General features: G+C 38.6%; 1 protein-coding gene across 1 annotated transcript in view; it reads right to left on the reverse strand.

Annotated features, from left to right (window-relative positions):
* The window catches only part of LOC117307171 (FERM domain-containing protein 4A-like), a 56,062-nt gene that overhangs the window by 19,799 nt on the left and 12,092 nt on the right, over positions 1–24,171 (reverse strand). Inside the window, exon 3 of the mRNA XM_033791840.1 lies at positions 10,882–10,976. Within this exon, the coding sequence (XP_033647731.1) occupies positions 10,882–10,976 (95 nt within the window). The remainder of the gene's footprint in view (positions 1–10,881; positions 10,977–24,171) is intronic.

Here is a 24,171-nt window from a genome sequence, read left to right on the forward strand (position 1 = left end):
ACAATCCAAAACCCCCTGATCCTGATCACAATTTTAATATCCTTATCCAACCAACCCCCAGCTTATAACATTGGTGTGTTTCACTTAGTGTCAACAGAGGGCGCTATGACAAATATTGGTGGATGCTGTTTTCATCCTTGGCAAACCCTGCCAAACCAAAGAGGGCTCACTTCCATTTGAAGCTTTCATCAGCTTCTCCCTAGGTGCAGGTTTCGTGGGGAAATCGGTCCTCTGGATGTTAGCTCAGTGTTAACCACTGTATTTACAATCCAAAACCCCCTGATCCTGATCACAATTTTAATATCCTTATCCAACCAACCCCCAGCTTATAAATATTGGTGGATGCTGTTTTCATCCTTGGCAAACCCTGCCAAACCAAAGAGGGCTCACTTCCATTTGAAGCTTTCATCAGCTTCTCCCTAGGTGCAGGTTTCGTGGGGAAATCGGTCCTCTGGATATTCTGTCCCCCATACAGTATGTAAAATAAACATGGGCTGGAGGAGGAAGATTCAAAAGAGGGCGCTATCAGACGAAGTTTGTACACAGTTTGCCGTATGGGGGACAGAATCTCCTGCCACACCAGTGTCCTAGAAAAATCTGTCCCACATAGATCTTGTCCTCCATGAGGGAAACTAACATGGGCTGGATGAGGATGTTTCAAAAGAGGGCGCTATCAGAAAAAGTTTGTGCCATAAGGTGAAATCTGTCCGCCGGAGATGCTGTCCCCCATATGGGAAACTAACATGGGTTGGAGGAGGATGTTTCTAAAGAGGGCGCTATCAGAAGAAGTTTGTACACAGTTTGCCATATGGGGGACAGAATCTCCTGCCACACCTGTTAGCCTACAGGTTCCTCTGCAATGTAAATTCTTCTCCCACAGTTGATGCAATACATGTGTACAGTGTACATGTACATGTGTGTGCCATAATTGTCCGCTTTTTTACCCCATGAGGGCGATTTCAAAGGCTTACTTTCCATTCATGACAATTATAAGTTTTATCGTATTTTGATTGCCTGTGTGGTAGAAAATTCTTTGTATGTTCATTTCCCATATAGGGGACAGAATCTCTATGTGTTGTGTTCTTGTTTCAATGGCCAAAAAAAAAAAACACACAAAAACACTAATAAAATGTGTTTAAAATATATGTAAAATGCCCCAAAGTGATTTTCAATAATAACTATAAAACCTGGGCAATAAATTACTTTCAAATAAACAAAATTCAAATTTAAAATACTTAAGTGTACAGGAAAGCAGCCAAGCAATTAACCTTGGAAGCAAATCAAACTAAAAGTAGATTAAACAGTAAGAAGACAAGCATGATATTGCGAATTGCACTTTCATTGTTTGTGCCAAATTTTAAGGAAACCGGATTGGGAAATAAAGAAACAAACAGTCAACACAATTGGATTAACTTGTTGACTATAAAATGACCTCCATTGTTTTTCCTTGTTGGTCATTGTTGGCATATTTAGACACGCAGCTTTGTTTTTGTATTTTTTAAACCAATTATGACAAATATTCATTTTGGTTTACCCATATACACCGATGTGTGTTAGCACTGTATACTCAGTACTTTCCCGGGTTCTGTGAAAAAAATCACAGGCATATTACTCGGGTGTGATTAAGTGAATCAATGTGTGGTGAAGAGGTTTTCAACTAGTGGTTTAAACCCGCCAAGGCCTGGTTCTTGATAACTTTACAGAGACGAAGTCGAGGTAAATTATCAAGAACAAGGCCTCGGCGGGTTTAAACCACTAGTTGAAAACCGATTCAACACACTTTGATTCCCATTCATAAATACCTTTTCGGTCAAAAAAACATCAACACTTTTTGGTCAAAAAGTAAAATAAATGCAAACATTACAATTATTCAATGATTTCTTTCATTACAACACCCCTCCAGCTGTAAAATGGTAAGGCCCTCGGGTAAACAACTCCTTGTAAGAAGATTGCTGTGGGCGTCACGCGTATCGCATGATGTGGCACAACTGTTTCAGCCGTTGCTCTCGACCAATAGGAATGAAGAAACTGTCTTATAAGCACAGGTGCAAGCTCGCGTGTCACGCCCATGTTTCAACACTTTTTACTGGTGTTATATCATCCGTTCAAACACCCCCACGTGATGCCCTCTCGACCAATCAGAATGGATAAACTGTCTTAGGTATTTATGAAAATGTATTTGTGACACATAATTTTTTATGACAGAAGAATACAGTTACTGTACAATTACTGTGATGTTTTTTCCTAATCATAAGTCGTTTGCAAGTTAGCTGTAAATGTTTACTGGACCAGGCTTTTTTTTACAAACCAGGATCAAAACAATATCCACAAGCACTAAGAACCCCAAAAAATTGTAGTAGAATTTCGATCATCAAATTTAGCTGTTTTTGAGCATTTTTATAAACAAAGATGAAGGTAGCGTGATAGTTCGAACCACATAGTGGTTCGAATAATCATGTGACCATCCAAGTTAATTTTACTTCCAGTCATAGAAACGACACTGAAAAGAATTGAAAGATATTCATCAGACTCATAAATAGTCAACACTTTATCACAAAAATATTACGCAATGAGCCTATACTATTGTTCAATTAAATAAAACACAAGATCACAGGGCTTGTCCAGTCATGATGTTACAGGCTGGACACTAACATCACTGGCCTTGGGCCTGTGGTCCAGTGTTAATTTCGAGCCCAGGTGTTAGCGCAAATCAAAATAAATATAAATATACACGACCAACACATCATCTCCTCTTATCATTTCCACATAGATGTAGTTCATTCATAAAGCAAGGCCAGTGTGGACGGGCAACTCCTTTGGTTTCATCAGATCTCTCTTCCATTAAATCACAAGAGAGATGAGCCGTGGATTTTAAATGAACTACAGCTCGCCAACACCTGTAGGTGTTGGTCCGCCACCAGCTCCGTCCGTGCTTATCAATGTGGCGCAGCAGGAAGGTGAAATATCACAGTGTCCTTGCACAATGCGATACTACTGACCAGTGTCGTAGCTTAACCAATTTTAGTGGTGGGCTCTAAATCCACCCAGGGCAAGGAGATTTAAAAAAAATATTCATAAGAAGTAACTGTAAATACTATAAATAGTAAACCTGCTGGTACAGCCATGAATAATGTCTCTTTTGAGGAAGTGTTGGCTCTTAAAAAGTGCTGATGTGGTCTTGACGTTTTGAACAGTATACTCTGCTCGTCTTACTTTAAACTAGTTGCAATAACGTAACCCTCCTTCCGCCGTCGGGAGGAGGGTTTCATTATCGGAATAACTCTAAACATACTCGAAATATTCATGTTTAGATATGGGGCCATCATTGCTGAAGTGCAATCTGGGGGGATGTCTGTACTGGGCAGCACAGTGTTTTTTTTTCTCAGAGTGCTGGGCGAAAATGTTTTGTTCTGATGGGCAGCCCCGCCAGGCACCGCCCACCATGCTGGTACTGATGATCACTGATCACGATGACACTACAATTTAGTTCCGCAGTTTGATATCTCCAGATGCATTTCCGAGATTTATACGAGAGAAAGGCATCCCACTGCTTGGGTATTCCAACTCCATAAGGGGGGGTATTTTTATGAGACACAGGCAATTCAGATTTCAATTACAAGAATCACGCCTCTCCGTGTGTCCATGGTAATACCGTGCATAATTATGTTAAAAATCAGGTATATAAATTGCATTATGGTGTTATACAGGATTTGTAAGGATAACTTGTTTAGTTTTAGAATGAAAGCTTACAGAGTATATGAAGTTCATAATATAACCATTTTTTTTCCCTGAGAAATGTTTCCCACCAATTTTTTTCTTCTGTTATATAATGGATCAAGGTATTGTTCAGGATTAGTGTAAAAAACATCATTGCTTTGTTTTATTCTGAAACCTTACAGAATATAAAGTTCATACTAAAAACGTTTTTTTCGGTGAAATATTTTCCTGTGAGCATAAAACCTCACTTGGTAATGAGTAATGGGGAGAGGTTGATAGTATAAAACATTGTGAGAAACAGCTCCCTCTGAAGTGACATAGTTTTCGAGAAAGAAGCAATTTTCCACGAATTTGATTTTGAGACCTCAGATTTGGAATTCGAGGTCTCGAAATCAAGCATCTGAAAGCACACAACTTCGTGTAACAAGGGTGTTTTGTTTCTTTCATAGTTATCTCGCAACTCCGACGACCAATCGAGCTAAAATTTTCACAGGTTTGTTATTTTATGTATATGTTGAGATACACTAAGTGAGAAGACTGGCCTTTGACAATTACCAGTAGTGTCCAGTGTCTTTAAAGAACAAAATTCAAGGCACAATAAATATTCCTTATTCACAATGCAAATTTAACATCTATTCCAAATAATTTTCTGACTTACAGGTTTCAAATGTAAAAAAATCAACTCCAAATGTACGTAATATCTAAGCAATTATCTAAAACATATCAAGAAACTCCCACCTCCACCCTTACCCAACCATTCAGCAACTCCTTAAACTGCTCGCAAATAAACAAGAAATTCTCGCGCTGACTAAGATTGATTATGACCGACGGCAATGACTGATGCGAATGAGAAATGCAAGGATGTGTTTCTCTTGGAACGATGCTCTGGGATCACGAAATGTTGTAGTCCTGCTGGCCCAGTGGGCTAAAATAGAAAATGGTAATTAAATTGGGTACAATTACAATAAAGCGAACGCCTGCGATGGAATGTTCCCAGGCCTGAAATTTGACCGGGTTTGAAACATTGTGTCCTGGGGTACGTGCTGTTCCATTTCTATAGGGATGTTACTTGTACCATGATTAGTGCGGTGGACGTTCAGTACATTTGTTACATGAACACAGATACATGTACAGCATACATGGTTAGCACTCTGGACTCTGGACTTTGAGTCCAGCGATCCGAGTTCAAATCTCGGTAAGACCTCTCGATTCTCTGCGCCTTGAACACCCAGCAGGGTGGATATGTGCGCATTACAAGTCTTATTATTATTATTATTATTATTATTATTATTATTTATACGCTTTGTGGTGTTTTGTGGCTGAGCGGTAAATAGAGGACACTGGACTCAAGCTCTGGTGTTTGTGCCCATCTGAATGTGGGTCCAGGTCCCTGTTATGACATTTGTGTCCAAAGACACTTTAAAACCATTATTGCGGATGAGGCTGACATACAGTTTGTAAGTCCGTTCAACACATTGAAGAACTCAGCACTTTAACTGTTGGACTCTGATTATGGTGGATTGGAATCTGATCATGCTTTACATGTATAGCTTCAGGCACACCACCAAACATTTAATAACAGAAAAAAAAAGGGAAAAAAAACAGAAATACATCGGTTTTACTTGCAAATTTGTGTGAAAAGACTTGTTTTGCGAACCCAAAATCCAGATCTACACAATGTACAGTATGTACATGTGCAATGTATATTAATTTTTTTAAATTTTTTTTTTTTTTTTTAATAGATGTTAAATTTGCATCGGGGATAAAGAATATTAACTTTTGGTTTTTACCCATATACACCGATGTGTGTAGCACTGTATACAATGTAGATGTTTTTTAAGGATCTTGACTTATTTACATGTGATGTGATGCACTGCAGCGTAAGAAATTTCTTCCACTAAAAGTGCACGAGGCAAGCACTTTGTTGCATACAAGCATTGTGAATTAAGCAATTTGTATAAAACATTTTAAAATGCACATTGCGTGCATGAGTAACTGAACACAAGCATTATTACAGATACTAATACTCCAAATGGCAACAGGTACATGGTAATCACTTAACTGTAATTCCTCAATGTTCCATGAGTCACTTTTTGGCATTATTACTTTTGTTCAAACCTACTCCGAACTGAACACACCAGATTGTTGATTACTCAAAACTAACCTTGGAAGCTTATAGAATCCCCCCATCGTAATGAAAAGAAATCTCATGAAAAGAAATTGACAGCGCCATTGCATTAGAATGCATGAAAGTTGCGTAACAAAGAACTCATTCATAAATCAACAGCTTCAACGGGTTGTACTAATGTATACAGTTTCTGTATTTATAAATTGTTGGCCACAATGTAAGTGCCGCAAGGTCGTTAACTCTAATTTCATGTCTGGAATGATCAAAAGGGTGTCAATTGAACAGTGCAACGTCAACTTGAAGGCAAAAAAAAATCAATCAAAATCAAAATGTTTTTCTTCACTCATGATCAATAAACTAAATTTTGTCATAACAATGCAAAAGCGTATTAACTTAACTTTGCAAAATGTATCCCGCATGGAGAAAAAAAAGGCAAATTGCAACTTCCATGTACAATAATGTGCATAAAATAGCAACAACATGTGCTGCCTCTGCCAGATGTAAATATTCTAGAGTTGAGAGTCATTGCTGACAAAATAAAATACAAAATTTGAAACTCGGATCCAGATCTTTGGAGGTTCATTGAAATGATGGCATTTCCACCTTTTGATAACCCCAGGGGCCCTTCTCAAACCACGGCTTGGGCTCCGGCTCAGGCTCCACGTGCTGATATCGGTGCAATACCCGCTGCTCTAAAATGCAGGTTACAATGCAAGCTGTGTACACAGCACGCGGAGCCAAAGCCTGAGCTGGAGCCCAAGCCGTGGTTTGAGAAAGGCCCCTGGAGTGTTACTATCCATGGAGTTTTGGGAACAGTATTTTTAGTCATGTCAGTGCTAGAGTTCAGTAGATAAAATAAAAGAGCATAACTTACATAACTTTGAGAAATACACACAATTTTTAGTTTATCATTTCAGGCAGACTTTGAACAGTCTGAATTCAAATGCAAGTGTGAAATTTCCATTTTCCAATAATTCAGACTACAGTCAAGCTAGAGGGTAATTCCTTCCACTTAACATGATAAAGCCACGATGACTGTATAGTGTAGATTCATTCAGGTCCAATCATTCAATCGTAACAGAATCACAATCCAATAGTCAGAATTACTCTATACCATGTAGGAAGAAAAATCCTCCATGCTCTGACTCAACAGTTGTTGACGTCACCCCCTCCCCCTTCTTCCTTCATTGACCAGATTGCCCGCATTCACGTAGATCTTAAAGGCAGTGGACACTATTGGTAAATGTCAAGGACTAGCCTTCACAGTTGGTGTATCTCAACATATGCATAAATAAACAAACCTGTGAAAATATGAGCTCAATCGGTCATCGAAGTTGTGAGATAATAATGAAACAAGAAAACACCCTTGTAACACGAAGTTGTGTGCGTTTAGATGGTTGATTTCGAGACCTCAAGTTCTAAATCTGAGGTCTCGAAATCAAATTCGTGGAAAATTACTTCTTTCTCGAAAAACTATGGCACTTCAGATGGAGCCGTTTCTTACAAGGTTTTATACCATCTACCTCTCCCCATTACTCGTCACCAAGAAAGGTTTTATGCTTATAAATATTTTGAGTAATCACCAATAGTGTCCACTGCCTTTAACTCAAGGCTACTTAGGACGCTGTAGGAGGTAGGAGGGTAACTCGAGATTTCATTTATTTAAATTCAATGTAAATTATTCCCCTTTGGAATGCGTAAGGTAATCATACAAACAAATAATTAGTTGGAGGCAGACAGAATCTCATATACAGACCTGGAATTTCATCGTGGAGGGGCACGATCTTTTTCATTTTGCAAAGGGGACTTCATAGTAAAATCTTAAACTCTATAGGCAACTTTTGAAGGGGCACATACATCCATGTTGCCAAGACCAGGTCAATGGAGGCCACGGGCGCTGTTTAATTCTGAATTCCATTTCCAACATAATTTCAGTTTACAAAATTCTTCTGTTAACTTTCAAGGCTCAAACATGTCAATCTCCTGCTTATTTATCTGAACTTGTTCATCATTATTCCCCTACTCGGACTTTACGATCATCTCAACAGACATTGCTTTCTGCTACTAGAGCTTCTTCCAATTTTTATGGCCACAGATCTTTTTCTTACGCCGCACCGTTTCTTTGGAATAGTCTTCCTGTGCATATTCGCCAAGCTAATACTTTACAATGTTTTAAGTCCTTGTTGAAAACTCATTTGTTTAAAGCTTCTTTTTTTGTAATTTGCCTATTTGTATCTTGTATCTTTCTCTAATTGTTTATTTTGTTGTTTCTTTAATGCGCTTAGAGGCTTTTGCATTAGGCGCTTTACAAATGTCTTATTATTATTATTATTATTATTATTATTATAAGAAGAATTAATGATCTCCAAAAGGAAGAAATTGCGTTGCACGCACAAGTTTTAAAAAGCACCACAAACATCAAAAGTAACAACAGGCATATACATAAAATAGCACAAGATACAATGCACAAAGGTTTTTAAGACACTGGACTACTATTGGTAATTGTCAAAGACCAGTCTTCTCACTTGCTGTATCTCAACATATGCATAAAATAACAAACCTGAGAATATTTAAGCTCAATTGGTCGTCGAAGTTGTCACGCGAAGTTGTGTGCTTTCAGATGCTTGATTTGGAGACCTCAAATTCTAACTCTGAGGTCTTGAAATCAAATTCGTTGAAAACTACTTCATTCTTGAAAACTACGTTACTTCAGAGCATGGAGGATGGAAGAGAAGGTGCTCAAACGGCCCGCAAAAACGCAGAGTAACAAAAGAAAACCCTGACAATGCCCCTGTCTGACCGCTGGAAAAAGATAGGAGACCTCCAGCTGGACGGCCGATTAGAGAGCGTGATTAGATCTCTTTGTACAGAAGGTGTGGTACCGCCAGACTGCGCCGTTGCCTACGTGTAAAGTTGAATCATTGGAGACAAGAATTGTGAATATATACACTTCTTCATTTACTGTTTGTTGTGTTTACATGTAAATATCATAGCATATTTTTAATTTGTTTGCGATTTTCCTGTCACTAGCGATGGTTCAAAATTTGTGATAAATCCCTTCTCTGTTAGTGTTTCTTTGTTGAACCGAAAATTACTTTACACTAACTTGCAGTACATTTACATCAATCAAAATATCAAACTGAAAAATTAAACCTGAAGAATACAAAAGCAACACAATTACGATTCACAAAAATTTCCTCCACTCCTTTCCGATTATGTATTAAGGAATAAAACATCTTGAGAAACCTCACACCAAATCAATTATACATCTCCGCTGACAGATCACCCAAGAAAATCGAAACATGACATTCCTTTCCCTTCCTCCGTCATGAAAGGGTAAGAGGAAGACGAAGAAAATCAAAATCAATCGACCCCTCAGTGACATCTTCCTCCCTGCCCTCTTCCATCTTAAAGGCATTGGACACTATTGGTAATTACTCAAAATAATTGTTAGCATAAAAACGCACCTGGACACTACTGGTCACTACTCAAAATAGTTGTTAGCATAAAAACGTACATGGTAACAAGCAATGAAGTACGTTTGATAGTATAAAACACTGTGAGAAATGGCTCCCTCTGAAGTAACTTAGTTTGTGAGACAATCCCCCCCCCCCAAAAAAAAACAAACCCAAAAAAACCCAAGATTTTAGGCCTGGAGCCCTTTTAGGAATCTGAAAGCACATAAACTTTTGAAACAAGGGTGTTTTTTCTTTCATTATTCTCTTGCAACTTTGATGACCAATTGCGTCAAAATCTTCAATACTATGCATACATGTACGTTGGGATACACCGAGCGAGAAAACTGGTCTTTGACAATTACCTAACGTGTACAGTGCCTTTAAGAGAGGCAAGAAGATGATGAAACAAACAGCCCCCCCCCCCCAATCTTCCCTCTCTCTGGCCTCATTGTGTCCAGTCATTAGAGACAGTGCTTCACTGTCTTAGACTCATCACCGCTTTCTCTGGTTACAGCTAAGAAGTGAACATATGTGACAGGCTCAATACGAAAATGAGTTGATTGTCGCACAGCCCACTTTCAAGTACAGGGTTTGTTATTCGTGATTGGAGGGTGAACAAAACAAATTGAAATTAGATTTTGCGATAGCGGTTTCTTGCTTCTTCAGGGTATATATTTTCATATCTCAAATATAAACTCGTTTTACCAAGGTGCAAACTGATGCTTAAATAATTGTTTGGCTTCAAAAGCTCTACCTTGTGCAGTCTGAAGATTTCTAAATAGCTTTGGTTTTAGACTTGTGTTATTTTGGTTTAGACTTCTGTAAATTTGTGTTGCATATCCGCCCATAGTCCGGCACATCTGCCCGCCGATATGCTAGCTTGTCCATAGGAAGGTTCCCTGAGCTCCCCCCCCTTGAGTCCTACATGGTGATGAATCAAGCCAACAGCATGATAAACAATAGACAGAAATAAATTACCGTTAATCAACATCATAGTATTGATGATCTACTCAAACCATACAATCCTCCTCGCAAACTCCGGTCTTGCAATTCTAGTCTCCTTATTGAGCCCATATCCAATCATTCATGGGGAGACCGATCTTTTTCACATGCTGCCCCAAGCCTTTGGAACAAATTGCCAGCACTAGTAAAATCATCTGTTTCTTTAACATAATTTAAGAAAAACCTTAAGACACATTTTTTTCAACAAAGTATTTGAGAAAATGGTTCGATTTCTACCCTTCGATGTTTTCTTTGATATTGCATTTGTATTGTATTTCTCTTCAACATGTTCTGGATTTCTTCTTAGCTTAGGCTTACGTTTCAATTTTGGTTATTGTACATGTAAATACTATTCTTTGGATTTCTTCTTAGCTTAGGCTTACGTTTCAATTTTGGTTATTGTACATGTAAATATTATTCTTTGTATTTAGCGCCATGAGCACTTTGATGGATTTGTGCGCTTTATAAGTTGTCATTATTATTATTTTTTATTATTATTATATTAAGCTTGGGAGATATATTAAGCCTGATTGCTAAAGACACCCCCAACCAAAAGAATTATCCTCAAATACTTACGATTCATCGGCGAATGCCAGTCCGAAGTATTCCTTTTCCCTGAGACTGAAGTAAGAAACAACAAGATCAAGAAGGTCCCCTGCTAGCAGCTTAGGCTGAAAAAAAGGGAAAACAAAAACCAAGAATATGATCAAAGATTTTATCAAATGCGAAGCTCCTGAACAAACAAGATAAAAAGTGACAGATTTCCAAGCGATGGTCGTCAAAACAAGAACACATAAGATCTTCAGCATCCCAAGGCCCAGTTTTCCCAAGAGCTACTTTCCAGAAGAAAATATTTAGAAGTACAAAAAATAATCAAGTCCAATACATATGTACAGCACTGTACGATTCCACTTGTTATAGAATAGCAATATGCCACACAAAATATCTCCGTTGCTACTCAAAAATCACCATCAGCGGCCTGAAACTTGGATACAAATGTGAGGAGGTACATGTATGCAATGATGGCTTTTCTTCCTTTTGGTTACCCCTGGTGAGCTGAATCTTACAAATCTGACAGTAACGCTTCTCAGATTCAAATTTGGGGGATACAAACGGATAACTTTTTACACCACATTACTTCGGAGTGAAATGTTTCTCAGAATTGTCTTATTTTATCGAAGGCTGCTGTAGGCTTATAACCAAAGGTTGTATCTTAATTGCCATTTAATGATTAAAGAGGTCACAGTGATTGCTGACAAAAAGATCTGAAACTGGGACCCAGATCTTGTGAGGAATAGCATTTTCACCTTTTGGTTCCAAGGATCTTCCAAGGAGCTTTTTGGAAAAGTATCCTCAGCACTAGAGAAGTAGATCAAAGAGCATGGCTTATTTTAATTTGAGAAAAAAATAAAATAAATAAAAGGCCGATAATGTCTGAATTAACACATTAGTCGGAACTTTCTCATCCCTAATTTTAAGAGTGACTACCAAATGTATGTAGTGCTTTAAGGACCAGCTGGAGAGGAGAGCCTCTAGACAGGAACTGTGTTTCTTTTAGGCAATCATTCGGGCTCAAACTGTTTCTTTTTCCTTCCTCGTTATTTTAACTACTCTTCGCTGTATCTTTGAATGTATTTTACCTAATAACCTATAATGTACATTATCCCTAAACCTAATCTACCCGGGAAAAGATGTTAATAAGTAAACTTTTCTTAAAAAAAAAACCAATGACCAAGAGGCAATTGCTATCGATATTCTGACCTAACGTCTGATTCACAACGCTAGGGGCTTTCAATGCAATATCTTATAATACAGGTCAACCTGATGCTTATTTTCAACATGATCTACATTTACATTATGTGCGTTTGTCCTACGTACATGTGCGCATGACTCACTCTACTTCATCACGATTTTAAGTGTCAAGAAGTCAAGCAGAGATAACTAAAGAATAAACAGAAGAAGAAAAACCTTCTAAATCACTGCATTGTAAATTCACATCAGCCCTACACCGTGCACTTGAAAAGGGACCCTGTCACCATGCAACGGTTTAGTGTAAACTATGCATAAGGCGAGGGGGGGGGGGGTGTTTCAGATCCGATTGGGCCAAATAAAATAAAAAACAGTTGATCACCCCCTCCATCATCCTTTGTTTAGGCTGCATCCTTGTTTAATTTATTTCTAAGTTAACATTTTTGTTTTTTTCAAAAAGACACATTTTTTCTATGTATTTCTCTTTAAACTTACTAATATTCTAAGAACTTGTATACTACATGAAGTACATGGTGACTTTAAACTGAAAAATTGGTGGCCAGTCATTGAATAAAAAAAATCCTGGAGGCCACCTTTGAAAGAAAGAAAGAAAACAGAAAAAAAAAGGTGGAGCCCTCATCCTCCTCTTTTTCGGAGAAACCCCTATATGTTTTTACTTGAACATCAGCATAAACTACACATAAGGCGAGGGTGTTTCAGATCCGATTATTACGACCGATCGCTGTCACATCCAGGTTATATTTCACTTCATATGGAGACGCACTTTTCAGGAGAGCGCTTTTTTTGGTAATTAATACTAAAAACAATACTGGGTTTGAGAGTGTCTGGGCATCAGAGTAATTGATCTTGGGGGAATTGGAATAAACATCTGGTAATCAGTCAAGATTGCTTGGACTAACTTTCTCAGGTCAAGTTACTGTTAAGCAACACATTGGCAGAGGCTGGATTGAGATTTATCTACTGGATCCACTAGGCCCAATCTATGTGCAGTTTGGGACAGTTGATTTATTGCAAGTTGTGGTGAGTGGTAAGGGTTGGAAAGAAACATGCAATCCACAGCTTGAGTTTTCAGCTAGAAAAAAAATATATACTCGAGATACATTGATTTATTGCATAGTGTGGCAAGGTACGTGTAATGTTAACAGAAACAAGCAAGCGTGCCACAGCGTGAGTTTTCAGCGAGGAAACAAAAGAGATACATGAAAACCTATCCCTCCGAAGTCATCAGCAGGTTTTTTGTTTTGCTATAATTTTTAATCTATTTTATCACAGCGAGCAAAAGAAACATCATATTTTCCTTTTTGATGGGGTATGTTCCGTAGCCTTAGATCTCAGAGGTCTTTCTCAGGTGTATTATTACTATTGTTATTTATTTCATTTTTATTTTATTTTATTTTTTTTTTACCTCTTTTTGAAATGAATAACTCGCAGGTTATAACTTGTAGGCTATATCTACATATTTGTTAGGGTTAAAACAATCGATCGGTTCCAAAACCAAAGGTGTAGGCTAGGGGCCTACTTTCCCCTTAAAGTTGTAATGCAACTTACTCGTGCAAAGCATGTATGAGATTTCTCAACGGTGTTACCATAAACAATCAGGATTAGCTGAAGCACACGTACACACTTATATCAAATTGGTTTATGCTTTTTAAACAGCAGAACAAATCACACTCCTGAAATTTAAGTACTCGTCTTATCTTAAATTTGTGGTAAGTCGTACAAAAAGTATACCCAAACCCTGTAATGCGATTTAACAGTCATGTTTTAGGACCATGGAGGTCCATTTCCTCCATGGTGCATAGACTGGGGGGCATCTTGCTCTAAATGTACTGTACCAAGCAGCATCAAGAAAGCCGCACCCTCCCTCCACCACACCACAACCTGCCTCTGGGCATCTTAGTAATCAGACAGATTGTCAGGCCTGATACTTCACAGAGGCAACAAAGGTGATTTCCTCCATGCCCTCTGGCCTTTGCCTTGGTGCCCTTGAAATGCTCCAGTAGAAATGTACAATTTCCTCACAGGGCCGGCCCTTCACCAAGGAGAAAATGCCTAGATGCCCTTGCCCTTTCAAAATAGTCACCCCCCCCCCCAATCTAGGCACACTCTTGGTAAGTAATGAGATTTCACAGCCATGTTTAAGACCATGGAGGTCCTTCGTCCGTGGTAAACATGTACGTAGACTGAGGGCATCTCGCCTCTATATACCAAGGAGCGTCAAGAAAGCCGCACGCTCTCCCCACACCAGAACCTGCCTCCTGGCATCTTAGTAATGCGACAGATTGTTTAATATGGATACAGTGTTGTACCACTGTAACTTCTTCAAAGAGAACTCAATAGCTCAGCTGACACGCTTCAAAGGTCACAGTGGTTAAAAAAGTATCATTTCTTTTTATACCTTCGCCAATGCCTAGCAGCGCTTCAAGAAATTAATTTGGTGAAGAACTCATTTTGCACTGAGCACACATACATGTATCCTATGCCAATATTTTTGTTGTTTAAGTTCAGGGTGCTAAGGGCTTTTCAAAAGTGACTTAGTATACATTATTTTCTCTCTAGGAAATAAGAAAAGTGCAAGTTAAAATAGACTTCTAATCAATCTCGAAGAGAACATCTACAACTTCATGTACATACAACACGTAAAACAAATTAGCTCTTAAAAGCTAAAATATTTGTTTATCTTGTAAACCACTTTTATATTGCCTTCTAACTTTTCAGGTTTTGCTTTATATCAGATATATTTTTTTTCTATATTTCCCTATATTTTCTGACGTTCACTTCTCCTTTTATGCTTTTGTGGATTACTTGTATGATCCTGTCCTGTACTTGCCTGAATTTTGCTGTAGTCCTTCAATTTTACTATTTTGTCCGTGGACAGACTATGCCATTTTCTCTTCACTCAGAGGACCACACGGGAAATAAGTCTTTGATCTTTTAGACTATCCTTGACAAACAAGTTATTTTCATTTACTGTCTACATGTATTTGTCTATTTTGTATATTTGTATTTGTGGTTGCTTTGTAGTATGCCAAATAAATCAAATCAAAAGTCAAATATATTTTGAAGTGCAGTATATTTCAGTCGTTATTGTTTTCACTTTGGCAAACTAGCCAAAGTACTCACATACCAGAGTTTAGACCATTCGTGACTGCATTGGAGCCCCCTGCTGTACATTGGCATTTAGTTCTAGAGGCTGTGGCTAGACCCATGCAGTGTTGTAGCTGTGGGGTCTTACTGTGACCATGACGCATTACAGACTGACATGCAATGTACCATGACAGACCCTGGCCTTTATAGACCCACGTTCAATGCCACGGTGGGTTCTTTTTTCTTCCTCCATAGTTAGTTGCACCATTGAGTCTTCTCTCTAGATTTTTGTTTCTTTTCTAAATTCTGGGGTGTTCTGGACTAAGCCCGGGTGACTAGCGAAATTTACTACTTGACTTGTCGCGCTTCAAATACTCGCAACTTTGACACTTGTCGCGCCTCAACTGTTTGCGACTTTCACACTTGTCGCAACTATTCTTTAGGTCCCAAGATTGCATATTGTTTGCCGCAGGCGCAATATAGTAAAATTCACGCTGAAAGGATTGAAGGATTGTGTCACTGAAGACTGATTGTGTTTTGTAAAGTTAAAATTATGTCAAGTCCTGAACGACATTTGGTTTTCCAAGCAGGAAGTCGCGACTATTTTTTGGAGGAGTCCTGGCAGCATTAAAACAGAGTAGTTGAAAAACTGTAGTCGCGACTCGACTAAGTAATCATTAGTCGCGACTTCGACACTAGTCACCTTGGCCTATTCTGGACCCACTTTGAAAGCTTAGCTGAAGCATGCTGAATCGAAAAGCTCAACTGAACAATGTTCACGTCAGGAACAAAATATTAGCAGTCTATGAAATTTTGTACTGCTTTGAAAATGTAAATGTTAGCAATACTATTTAGTTTTAATAACTTGCACTTTATCTACATCTGGTATCTCAAAGTGCTTGTCATTATTTATTTCCATACACGTGAGGTTTTTGAAGTTTTTGAATTGTGAAACCCATTTAATGTAACACCTTGTAAGGGTTTCGCGGTGTGGTGGCGCATTCAGCAGTATGCCTATTCAGCAACCATTGCCAGAAACACCAGGGCAGACCCCTTCTCTAGTCTAGGCGATAAGTGTAACTGTGGATTCTTTTACAGGCATTACAAAACCTTTCACATCCCATTCTCAGGACGAAGCAATAATGGTTAAGTGTCTTGCTTAAGGATACAAGGGTCAAGCAAGACCAGAACTCGACCCCACACTCAGCTGATCAAAAACTCCCCAGAGCTCCAGTTCAGTGCACTTGACCACTCGGCCCTTCATGCCGCAATAAAGATTAGCAAGGCACCAAACAAATCCTATGACAATTTTCACATGAAACGTGTTTATACATAAACAGTCAGATTTTATACATTGTATTAAAATTTAGCTTTTTAATAGAAATAATAATAATGTATGACATTTTGTTCTGTGTATTGCATAGAGTTCTCCTTAATAATTGGAGGAGAGCAGTTTTTATGTTTCCTTGTATTTCTTAAAATGAAGGTAATACATTGTATAACCCTAGGAGCCCATTTTGTTTTTGTTTTTTCTTTCCCAAGTTGCTGACTGTACTACTGTGTTCATATAAAAACATTTTTTTTTTTTTTTTTTTTTTTAATTCACCCTAGATTCCAAATCTAGCGTTTTACACACCCACCCATACATCATTACTGACTTTAATCGCTCACGCAGAATCAGTCGCCACATTGCAATCAAATCCCTCAAGAAGTAGCCTCATTGACCTAGTTGAGAGACACCTCTGAGAAGGCTCAAACAATAATAATAATAATAATGGAAATTTATATAGCGCCTATCCATGCAAAGATGCTCCTGGGCGCTGAACAATTAATAGAAAACATATTAAAATCCATACAATTAAAACACCCAATAGAAAATACATACAACAACACCCACTGAAACATCGAGACAGATGGCTTTATTCTGGAATTTAACTGTTTAAGCTTGAAGGAAAAGTGTAATCAAGCACAAATTATGCAGGCCGTGTTCCGCGTTATTCTTGACCAAGAACCTTCCAGACAATCTACAATTCAGAAGGTTGACCAGACTCTGTGCACCAACAGAAATACAAAACTACAGCTTGGGAAAAAACATGTACTAATTCTTTCTCACTTTGATGAATTCTACACTGACTTCTATCAAGAAATTTTGCAGATTCAAGGAGATTTTGAGGCCAAGAAAAATCATGAGAAAATACAAGCCTGTTATTATCAGTAAAATCTATTTAAAAAGTCTTCCATAACATGGGGGGAAATAGCCTCAGCAAAACAGCCAGCCAAAACCACCCTCATGCCAAGGAAATTTTGGAATCAAGAGAAAAAAAATGTTAATATACATTAAAAGTACAATCTACAAACAAAAACTGTCATGGCATGGGGGAAATTTATAATGATCTACATTCACAGTAAAAACAATTACCTCAGCAAAACAGCCCGCCAAAATCAACCTCATGCCATGGAGATTTTGAGATCAAAGAAAATCACGAGAAATCACGAGCCATGTAATATTAGTAGAATCTCAAACATTATTTCATAGCATGTTGAGGTAAAATTTAAAATGATCTACAACCAGAGGAAACAAGGAATTACCTCAGAGCATGGGGAAAGTTTTTTTTTTGTTCATCCTTGCTCAGAGAACAGCCCAACCTCATGCCAGCCAACTGGTTGCAAGAAATTTAATTGAATCTTGTTTGGGTTCTACTCTAGAGTGATGTCAATCCATCTTCACCTATACAGCAGGCCAATGACACAGGGCAATGGATCTCATCCATAGATTAGCCTCAAAGCCCAAAGGGTACGTCATAACAGAATAATAGTAATAAAGCCATCCTTGGGACTGTCAGATTGATATTATCTCTGGACCCCAAGCTATGATCTATTTTTGCCCTCTTTTTTTTCTCCCCCCCCCCTTCTCGCTCTCTTTTTTAGCAACTGAATTTGTATAGGGGAAATGAATAGAGATTAGAGCCATGAGCATTGGAATGTCCGACTTGGGCAAGACTGTTATCTTTTCAGTCTTTTTGTTGTTCATACTTGAACTGAAAATATTTGATGAGAAACGGACATTTTAGTTTTGCTTTCAATTCAACAAAGAGGTTGTTTGGAATTGGATTTAATCAGTAAGTCAACTGTGACCTTTGTACCATGTCGCTAGAAAGAAGAGGGAGGGGGGTGGGTTTGCGATTTGAGGTTGCATGTTTATCTAAATTTTGGGTATTTATTTGGGTTCTAAAATTAGTGCATGATTGCTGTTTACATTTGATTGAACTGTTTATATAATAGGCCTATTGGTACATGTGAGGAATAAGGTTTTTAAAAAAATGTATCATATTATATAGGCCTGTACCACGACAAGGCAGTTTTCAAAACAACATTTTCAAAACAAATTGCTCTTGTTTTGAAAATAATGCGAACTAAGTTCCCCACACCACACAGCTGGCTGACACTTCCTTTTCGTATTTTTTTTACCAAAACCAATCCACTGAACATTCTCTGAATTTCTTGGATCTTGAAAAACAACTTTATGTTTTGATTTTGAACAGTTGTCGCTTCAATAACATCATGCAGGAATGAGATTTGACAAATGAGAGTATTCCTGCAAACAGCTAGACCCAGAACCTCCTAGATGTTAGAATGTATAGACGATGTGACCTATATTTACATATAAACCCCCCTCTGTTGACAAAACACTGTAGTGTACACGTCATGTTTTTCGCCAGGCAAAAAGACGCATAGTCACGGTAAGATTGCGTGTACTTTCTAGCTGGCTGCCAAAACACAAAGGTTTTGCTCGGCGGTATGCGCGCGAATCATGTTATTGTTTTCGAGTGACGTCAGAGGTCACATCGTCTACGAGAGGTTTATCAAAAGAAATGCAAAACGCTGCTATTTGTAGCAAAATCTTAAATTACCTTAGAAATCCTCTTTGCAAGATCCAACCCTCCAAGGCGGATTAAAACTGCAGGATCTTGAACCAGATCTAATCCTGCTTTTTGCATTACACTAGCTAAGCTGTTAATCCACATTGCATGTTCAGATCCGGGTCTGATCATGACCAATGTGTTAATTTATGATACTGACTGGGATTTTACTACAACACTAGTCCAATTTCATAGAACTCCCTATTAACATCATTAAAGCACAAAAAGTACATGTAGCTAAGCGCAACTATTTTGCTTGCTAGCAACTCACACATGTACCATGTCCTGCTTGCTAAGCCAGAAACTTTGCAAGCAAACTTGATATGAAATTGGGCCCAGAATTGAGGCCTTAAATCACAATGACCATGCATCACTGCTTTAGCGTTCCCACAAATGACTAATGAACCATAAAACCTAAAACTGCTGTAGTCTTATGCTTCAAAGCTCAAGAACAGTTTTCGAACATTAAACATACAAAGTATAGTCTACATTATCCAGACTTGTTCCAACAATATACTCAACAACTACGATAAATCAGTGCATTAGTAAAAACATAGAGCAAGGAAGAGATAAAGTATTACAGAACATTGAGTTCAACTTCAGAGGATTGTGTATTTTGACAGAGCAACACTCGGGTCCCATGGCTTTACAATGCAAGTCCCTTCCAACGAATGAAGAAATAGGCCTAATGACACAAGGGCCCAATTTCATTGCCCTGCTTACTGCTGAATTCTGTGCTTCTGATCACTATTCACCGCTAACTAAGTGAAAGTGGCCAATTTCTGCTTATAGCTGTGTAAGCGTAGAATGCCTAGTATTGTGGAGTATGCCAAGCACAAGTCTAAAAAAAATTCCTGCTAATCCATGAAATAATTGCGCAGATTCTTTGCTTACGGTAAGCAGAGCCATGTAAATTTGGCCTAGGACACGAACACGCACATGCTGCTGATCAGAAACATCAGAGTCTGGTGCGTTTGACCGCTTGGCCACACCAATCTGCAGCCAAATGTATGCCCCCCCCTCCCCCCTCCCCCCCCCCAAACCAGACAACATTTTTCACGGACAGGTTATTAGTGATACTCTGGTAGTGCAGCTGAGCGCTCTATGGTCGTGATCCATGCCTACATTGATTTTAGCCTCAAAGCTCATCAACTGACACGTTCTCTTGACTGATGCACTGGCGTTAAAGACAAGCGAGTGTCTCATCTGATGAGCATAAGCCAAACTGCTCTATATGGCAACATCATCGCATGATATAGATGATGTGACCTGTGCCCTCACGTGTTTACAAAAGAGCCACAGAGCCTAGACTTCCTGCAGGCACGATTTGTACACAGCTCAATGGAAGAAAACATAAAATCTTATATTTTATGGAGATTGCACTGTCTAATTCCTATCAACATTTGATGAGATGAAAGGGGGCACATCTCAAAACTTGCCCCGCTTTTACTTTCATAACTCTTGGTTTTATGTGAAAATTACATGTATGGTCAGTGTCTTTAACACTGGTTCTCGCCAGTTTATTTTATTTTTTTCTATCATTTATATATATACCTGTATGTATTACTATAATATTGTGGAAATGTTTAGTGGAAATAAATGTATATTGAATTGAATATGACACAAAATGCCAACTTTCCAATAGGACCAGTGTAGTATCTTGCCTGCCAGAATACTCAAAGAATGTACATGTACAAGGTCACACTTGTAAACAAGGTTCACATGGTCTATAGAAGTGCCCACCACACACTTTGTGACTTTTTTTTCTCCCTTGTGGATTTAGAATCATTCTCATTTTCACCTTCAATCCATGAGTAGCTAGTCCACTTTTAAGGCTGACCGTCTTCGCCCTGTCACGAAGGAGGTTATCTTGACTCCCAAAATGTGGTTTTAGGGTCTATCTAAAAAAAGGTTTGGACCCAAACAATAGTAATAACATACATGTACATGTAGTCTTTTGCAGCTGAGACTAAGTGATATATTGTGAAGCCATGTTCGCACTGGATTAATATTTTGGGTAACTTAAACATGACGCTGGGTAACATTCCGACGGGTTAACTTTCCCACCGTCCACACTTGGATTTATTTGACTCGGGTAAACTTACCGAGACCGTGGGTAAACTAACCGAGCTGGCCCCCTGCGTAACATTGAATAGTTTGATAATCACAAAAATCTTATTCTTCCATGACAAAACATGTCAGCTTCTTCAGGTCACGGACGGATGGGAGATTAAACCGAGTCGCCGCGTCCACATTGGACTTTCTGGCTCGGTTAAACTGACCTGGTCAATCTTCTTGGGCACCTTTGGCTCGGTTAAACAACACATTCGGGTCGGGTAAGTTACCTGGGAGAAAAATTTCCTGGGCTGTTCGCATTGGACTTAAAATGGGTTAGTTACCCATTGGCTCGGTTAGTTTACCCAAATTAAGTACTTTCATACATGTACATACTTTCATACATTACATGTACATACTGTACATATATACATGTAAAGGGGTCTTATTTAAAGACTTTCCAAACACAGCTCTGGGTACCTGCAGAAATAATAATGAGCGCTCTGAGATGCCCTTCGGGTGTAAGAAAGCGCCATCTAAGAACTGCCTATTAATAGTTAATTATGCTGCTACCTTTCTTGCAAACACGAATCAAGTTTTGTAAACCGGGGTCAAACAGTGTTCCAAGCATCTTGATTTGTGCATCCATCACAACGGGAATGTTTAAATGCATTAGATACGATTATTCTGTGGGTTATGACAATTCTGATCTTACTTTTTTGCACTGACCTGTATACTCCAAATGGAGCTGGGAAAAAAAGAAATTGAGCTGAAAGAATGTTATTAGCCCAATGACCAGGGATCATTTTCTGCTTTTAAGAACAAATTTTTCTGCTAAATCGACAGATCAGAACTTGTGTTAAACATGATTAATTTCTGCTTTACAAGCAGCTCTATTAAGTTTGGCCCCGAGCACTAAAAGCGTATTGATATGTTGTTGTAAAGTGTGCTATTAGGAACTAGTTATTATTATTATGTCTACCACACAACATAAAAAAGTAACTTAGATTGGAATGTTGGCGAGCTGTCTGCCCATACATGTACACTTTACGTCCACCTCTCAGCTTTTTATTTTTCCATAACCCTTGGAAGATGACTCGACATGATCACATCATAAATAGATACTGGAACTGTATGTTTATTTATCGAATCCCGGCATCAGCTCACACAGGGCGCTACATGATATTAAATACACAAATTCCGTAAATTCTTAGTGCAGAAATGCCGTCTAGGCATCACATGGATGGCACCTGGATTGAGTGCATCTAGGAGTAAGTTGTTTTTTCAACTCTTCAAAATTTGAAGTTTTGCAACAACTCATTTCAGACAAGATATATTTTGTTCTTTTTTCTGTTATAATATTCGAACTTGGTGAAAGTAAGTGATCGTGATTTTTTTCTTGTTCAGTTTTGCAAATTTCACTTCAAGTTCAAGATGAGTAATTTTTTGTTTTGTTTTGTCCTTGTGAATGCTGTAGCCAGAGATGTGGTTGGTACCTGCTGTAACCTCCCTACATATATTTTTTAAACAGGGATGGATTCAAAGTTTGTGTGATAATAATGTGTATTTTGTTTTTGCAGTTTTATCATCAATTTTCAGATGTGACATTCTTTCTGTAAATCAGCATTACATTGACAGCATTACCATGACCCTTACCATTAACAATTTTCTACTATGTCATGCCAAGAAACAAGTGAGACTTTTGTCTGATCGGTGAGCGAAATTGTGTGCTTAGCTGTTTATTCTGCCTGGCCGGTATGTGTCTCCATGTAACGCTATCTCCATGTAACTCAACCCTCAGATTGGATTCCTGGGGGCATTATTGTCAAACCACAGCTCCATTTTACACCAAAACAACACATTTCATCGATCTTCATGGCACAAAGGTTATTCCGATAATCAATTAACCCCCTCATTGCATGGCTGGAAACTCACACAGAACCATTGGCCTGAGGCCACTGATTTAAGCGTCCGCCCGAACAAGTAAACTCAAGACCGGACTCGGTTTGCAGTCTTGGGTTTTTCAAATGAAAAGCGATACCTCACTGTTGAATATTTCCAACTCTAAAATTGTTTGTTGAAGTACATTACCCTAGCCTTTTTAAGATATTTTGGTGGACACTTTAGGAGTGCACTGTTTGGTTTTAGTACATGAACAGACCATTCATAAATACCCTTGACAGTTTCTCTACTCATATTGGTGATGAGCATATCACGTGTGGGTGTTTAAGTGGTTGATAATGACCAGTGTTTATAACTGGCTGGCTTCCGCGTGTCAGGCACGCAGGATTATCATCCATGTTTTATTTTTTTTACAGTAAACTGGTAACCGAAAGCTTCCAGCACACATCACCCAAGATTATAGATTCAAGCTGCTATGGGAAAACCCTACTTGCTCAAAAAGACTAAGCAAGATCCCCAGATCCAACAAAGGCCATTCGGTTTACCAAAAAAAAGGTCTATTGGGTCAAATTCTATCCAAGGGATGCTCCTTATTTGCACATACTCCAGAGAGTACACGATTACCCGTCTACCCCTCTTGGTAAATCCAGCCAGCTTACCAGACAAGGACATTCTATCATTGTCACCACACACTGAAGTCACCTAATCCTCAAATTTATCCCTAATCCGCGATCTGTTTGATCTGGGATTAGTTGGAGTGAATTCCCTAGGAATTTCCCCAAATTGAATAAGTGAATGTTATTTAACATAGACTGGAATATGGCAAGCAGAATTTAGGATGGCAGAAACTGTTATCCTTCACAGGGACTTGGACTAAGGTATTTGCACCTACACACACTGTTGCAGTACCGACTGCTAACACAAGGATTCGAACTGTCTCTGTCTACCAGGCTACATGTAGCTCGGTGGTCTAATGGTTAGACATCTGCTCTAGCAATGCAAAGGTCTTGAGTTCAAATCCCACCTGGCTGATTTGCCTTTGAATTTGTTTCCACAGACTTTGGGAAAGTATTGAGTACGCAGTGCTTAATCAGTGTAAGGGTAAAAGTATACCGTCAGATTGTTTCTCTAG

This window comes from Asterias rubens, chromosome 2 (genome assembly GCF_902459465.1).
Source record: "Asterias rubens chromosome 2, eAstRub1.3, whole genome shotgun sequence".
NCBI classification, from domain to species: domain Eukaryota; kingdom Metazoa; phylum Echinodermata; class Asteroidea; order Forcipulatida; family Asteriidae; genus Asterias; species Asterias rubens.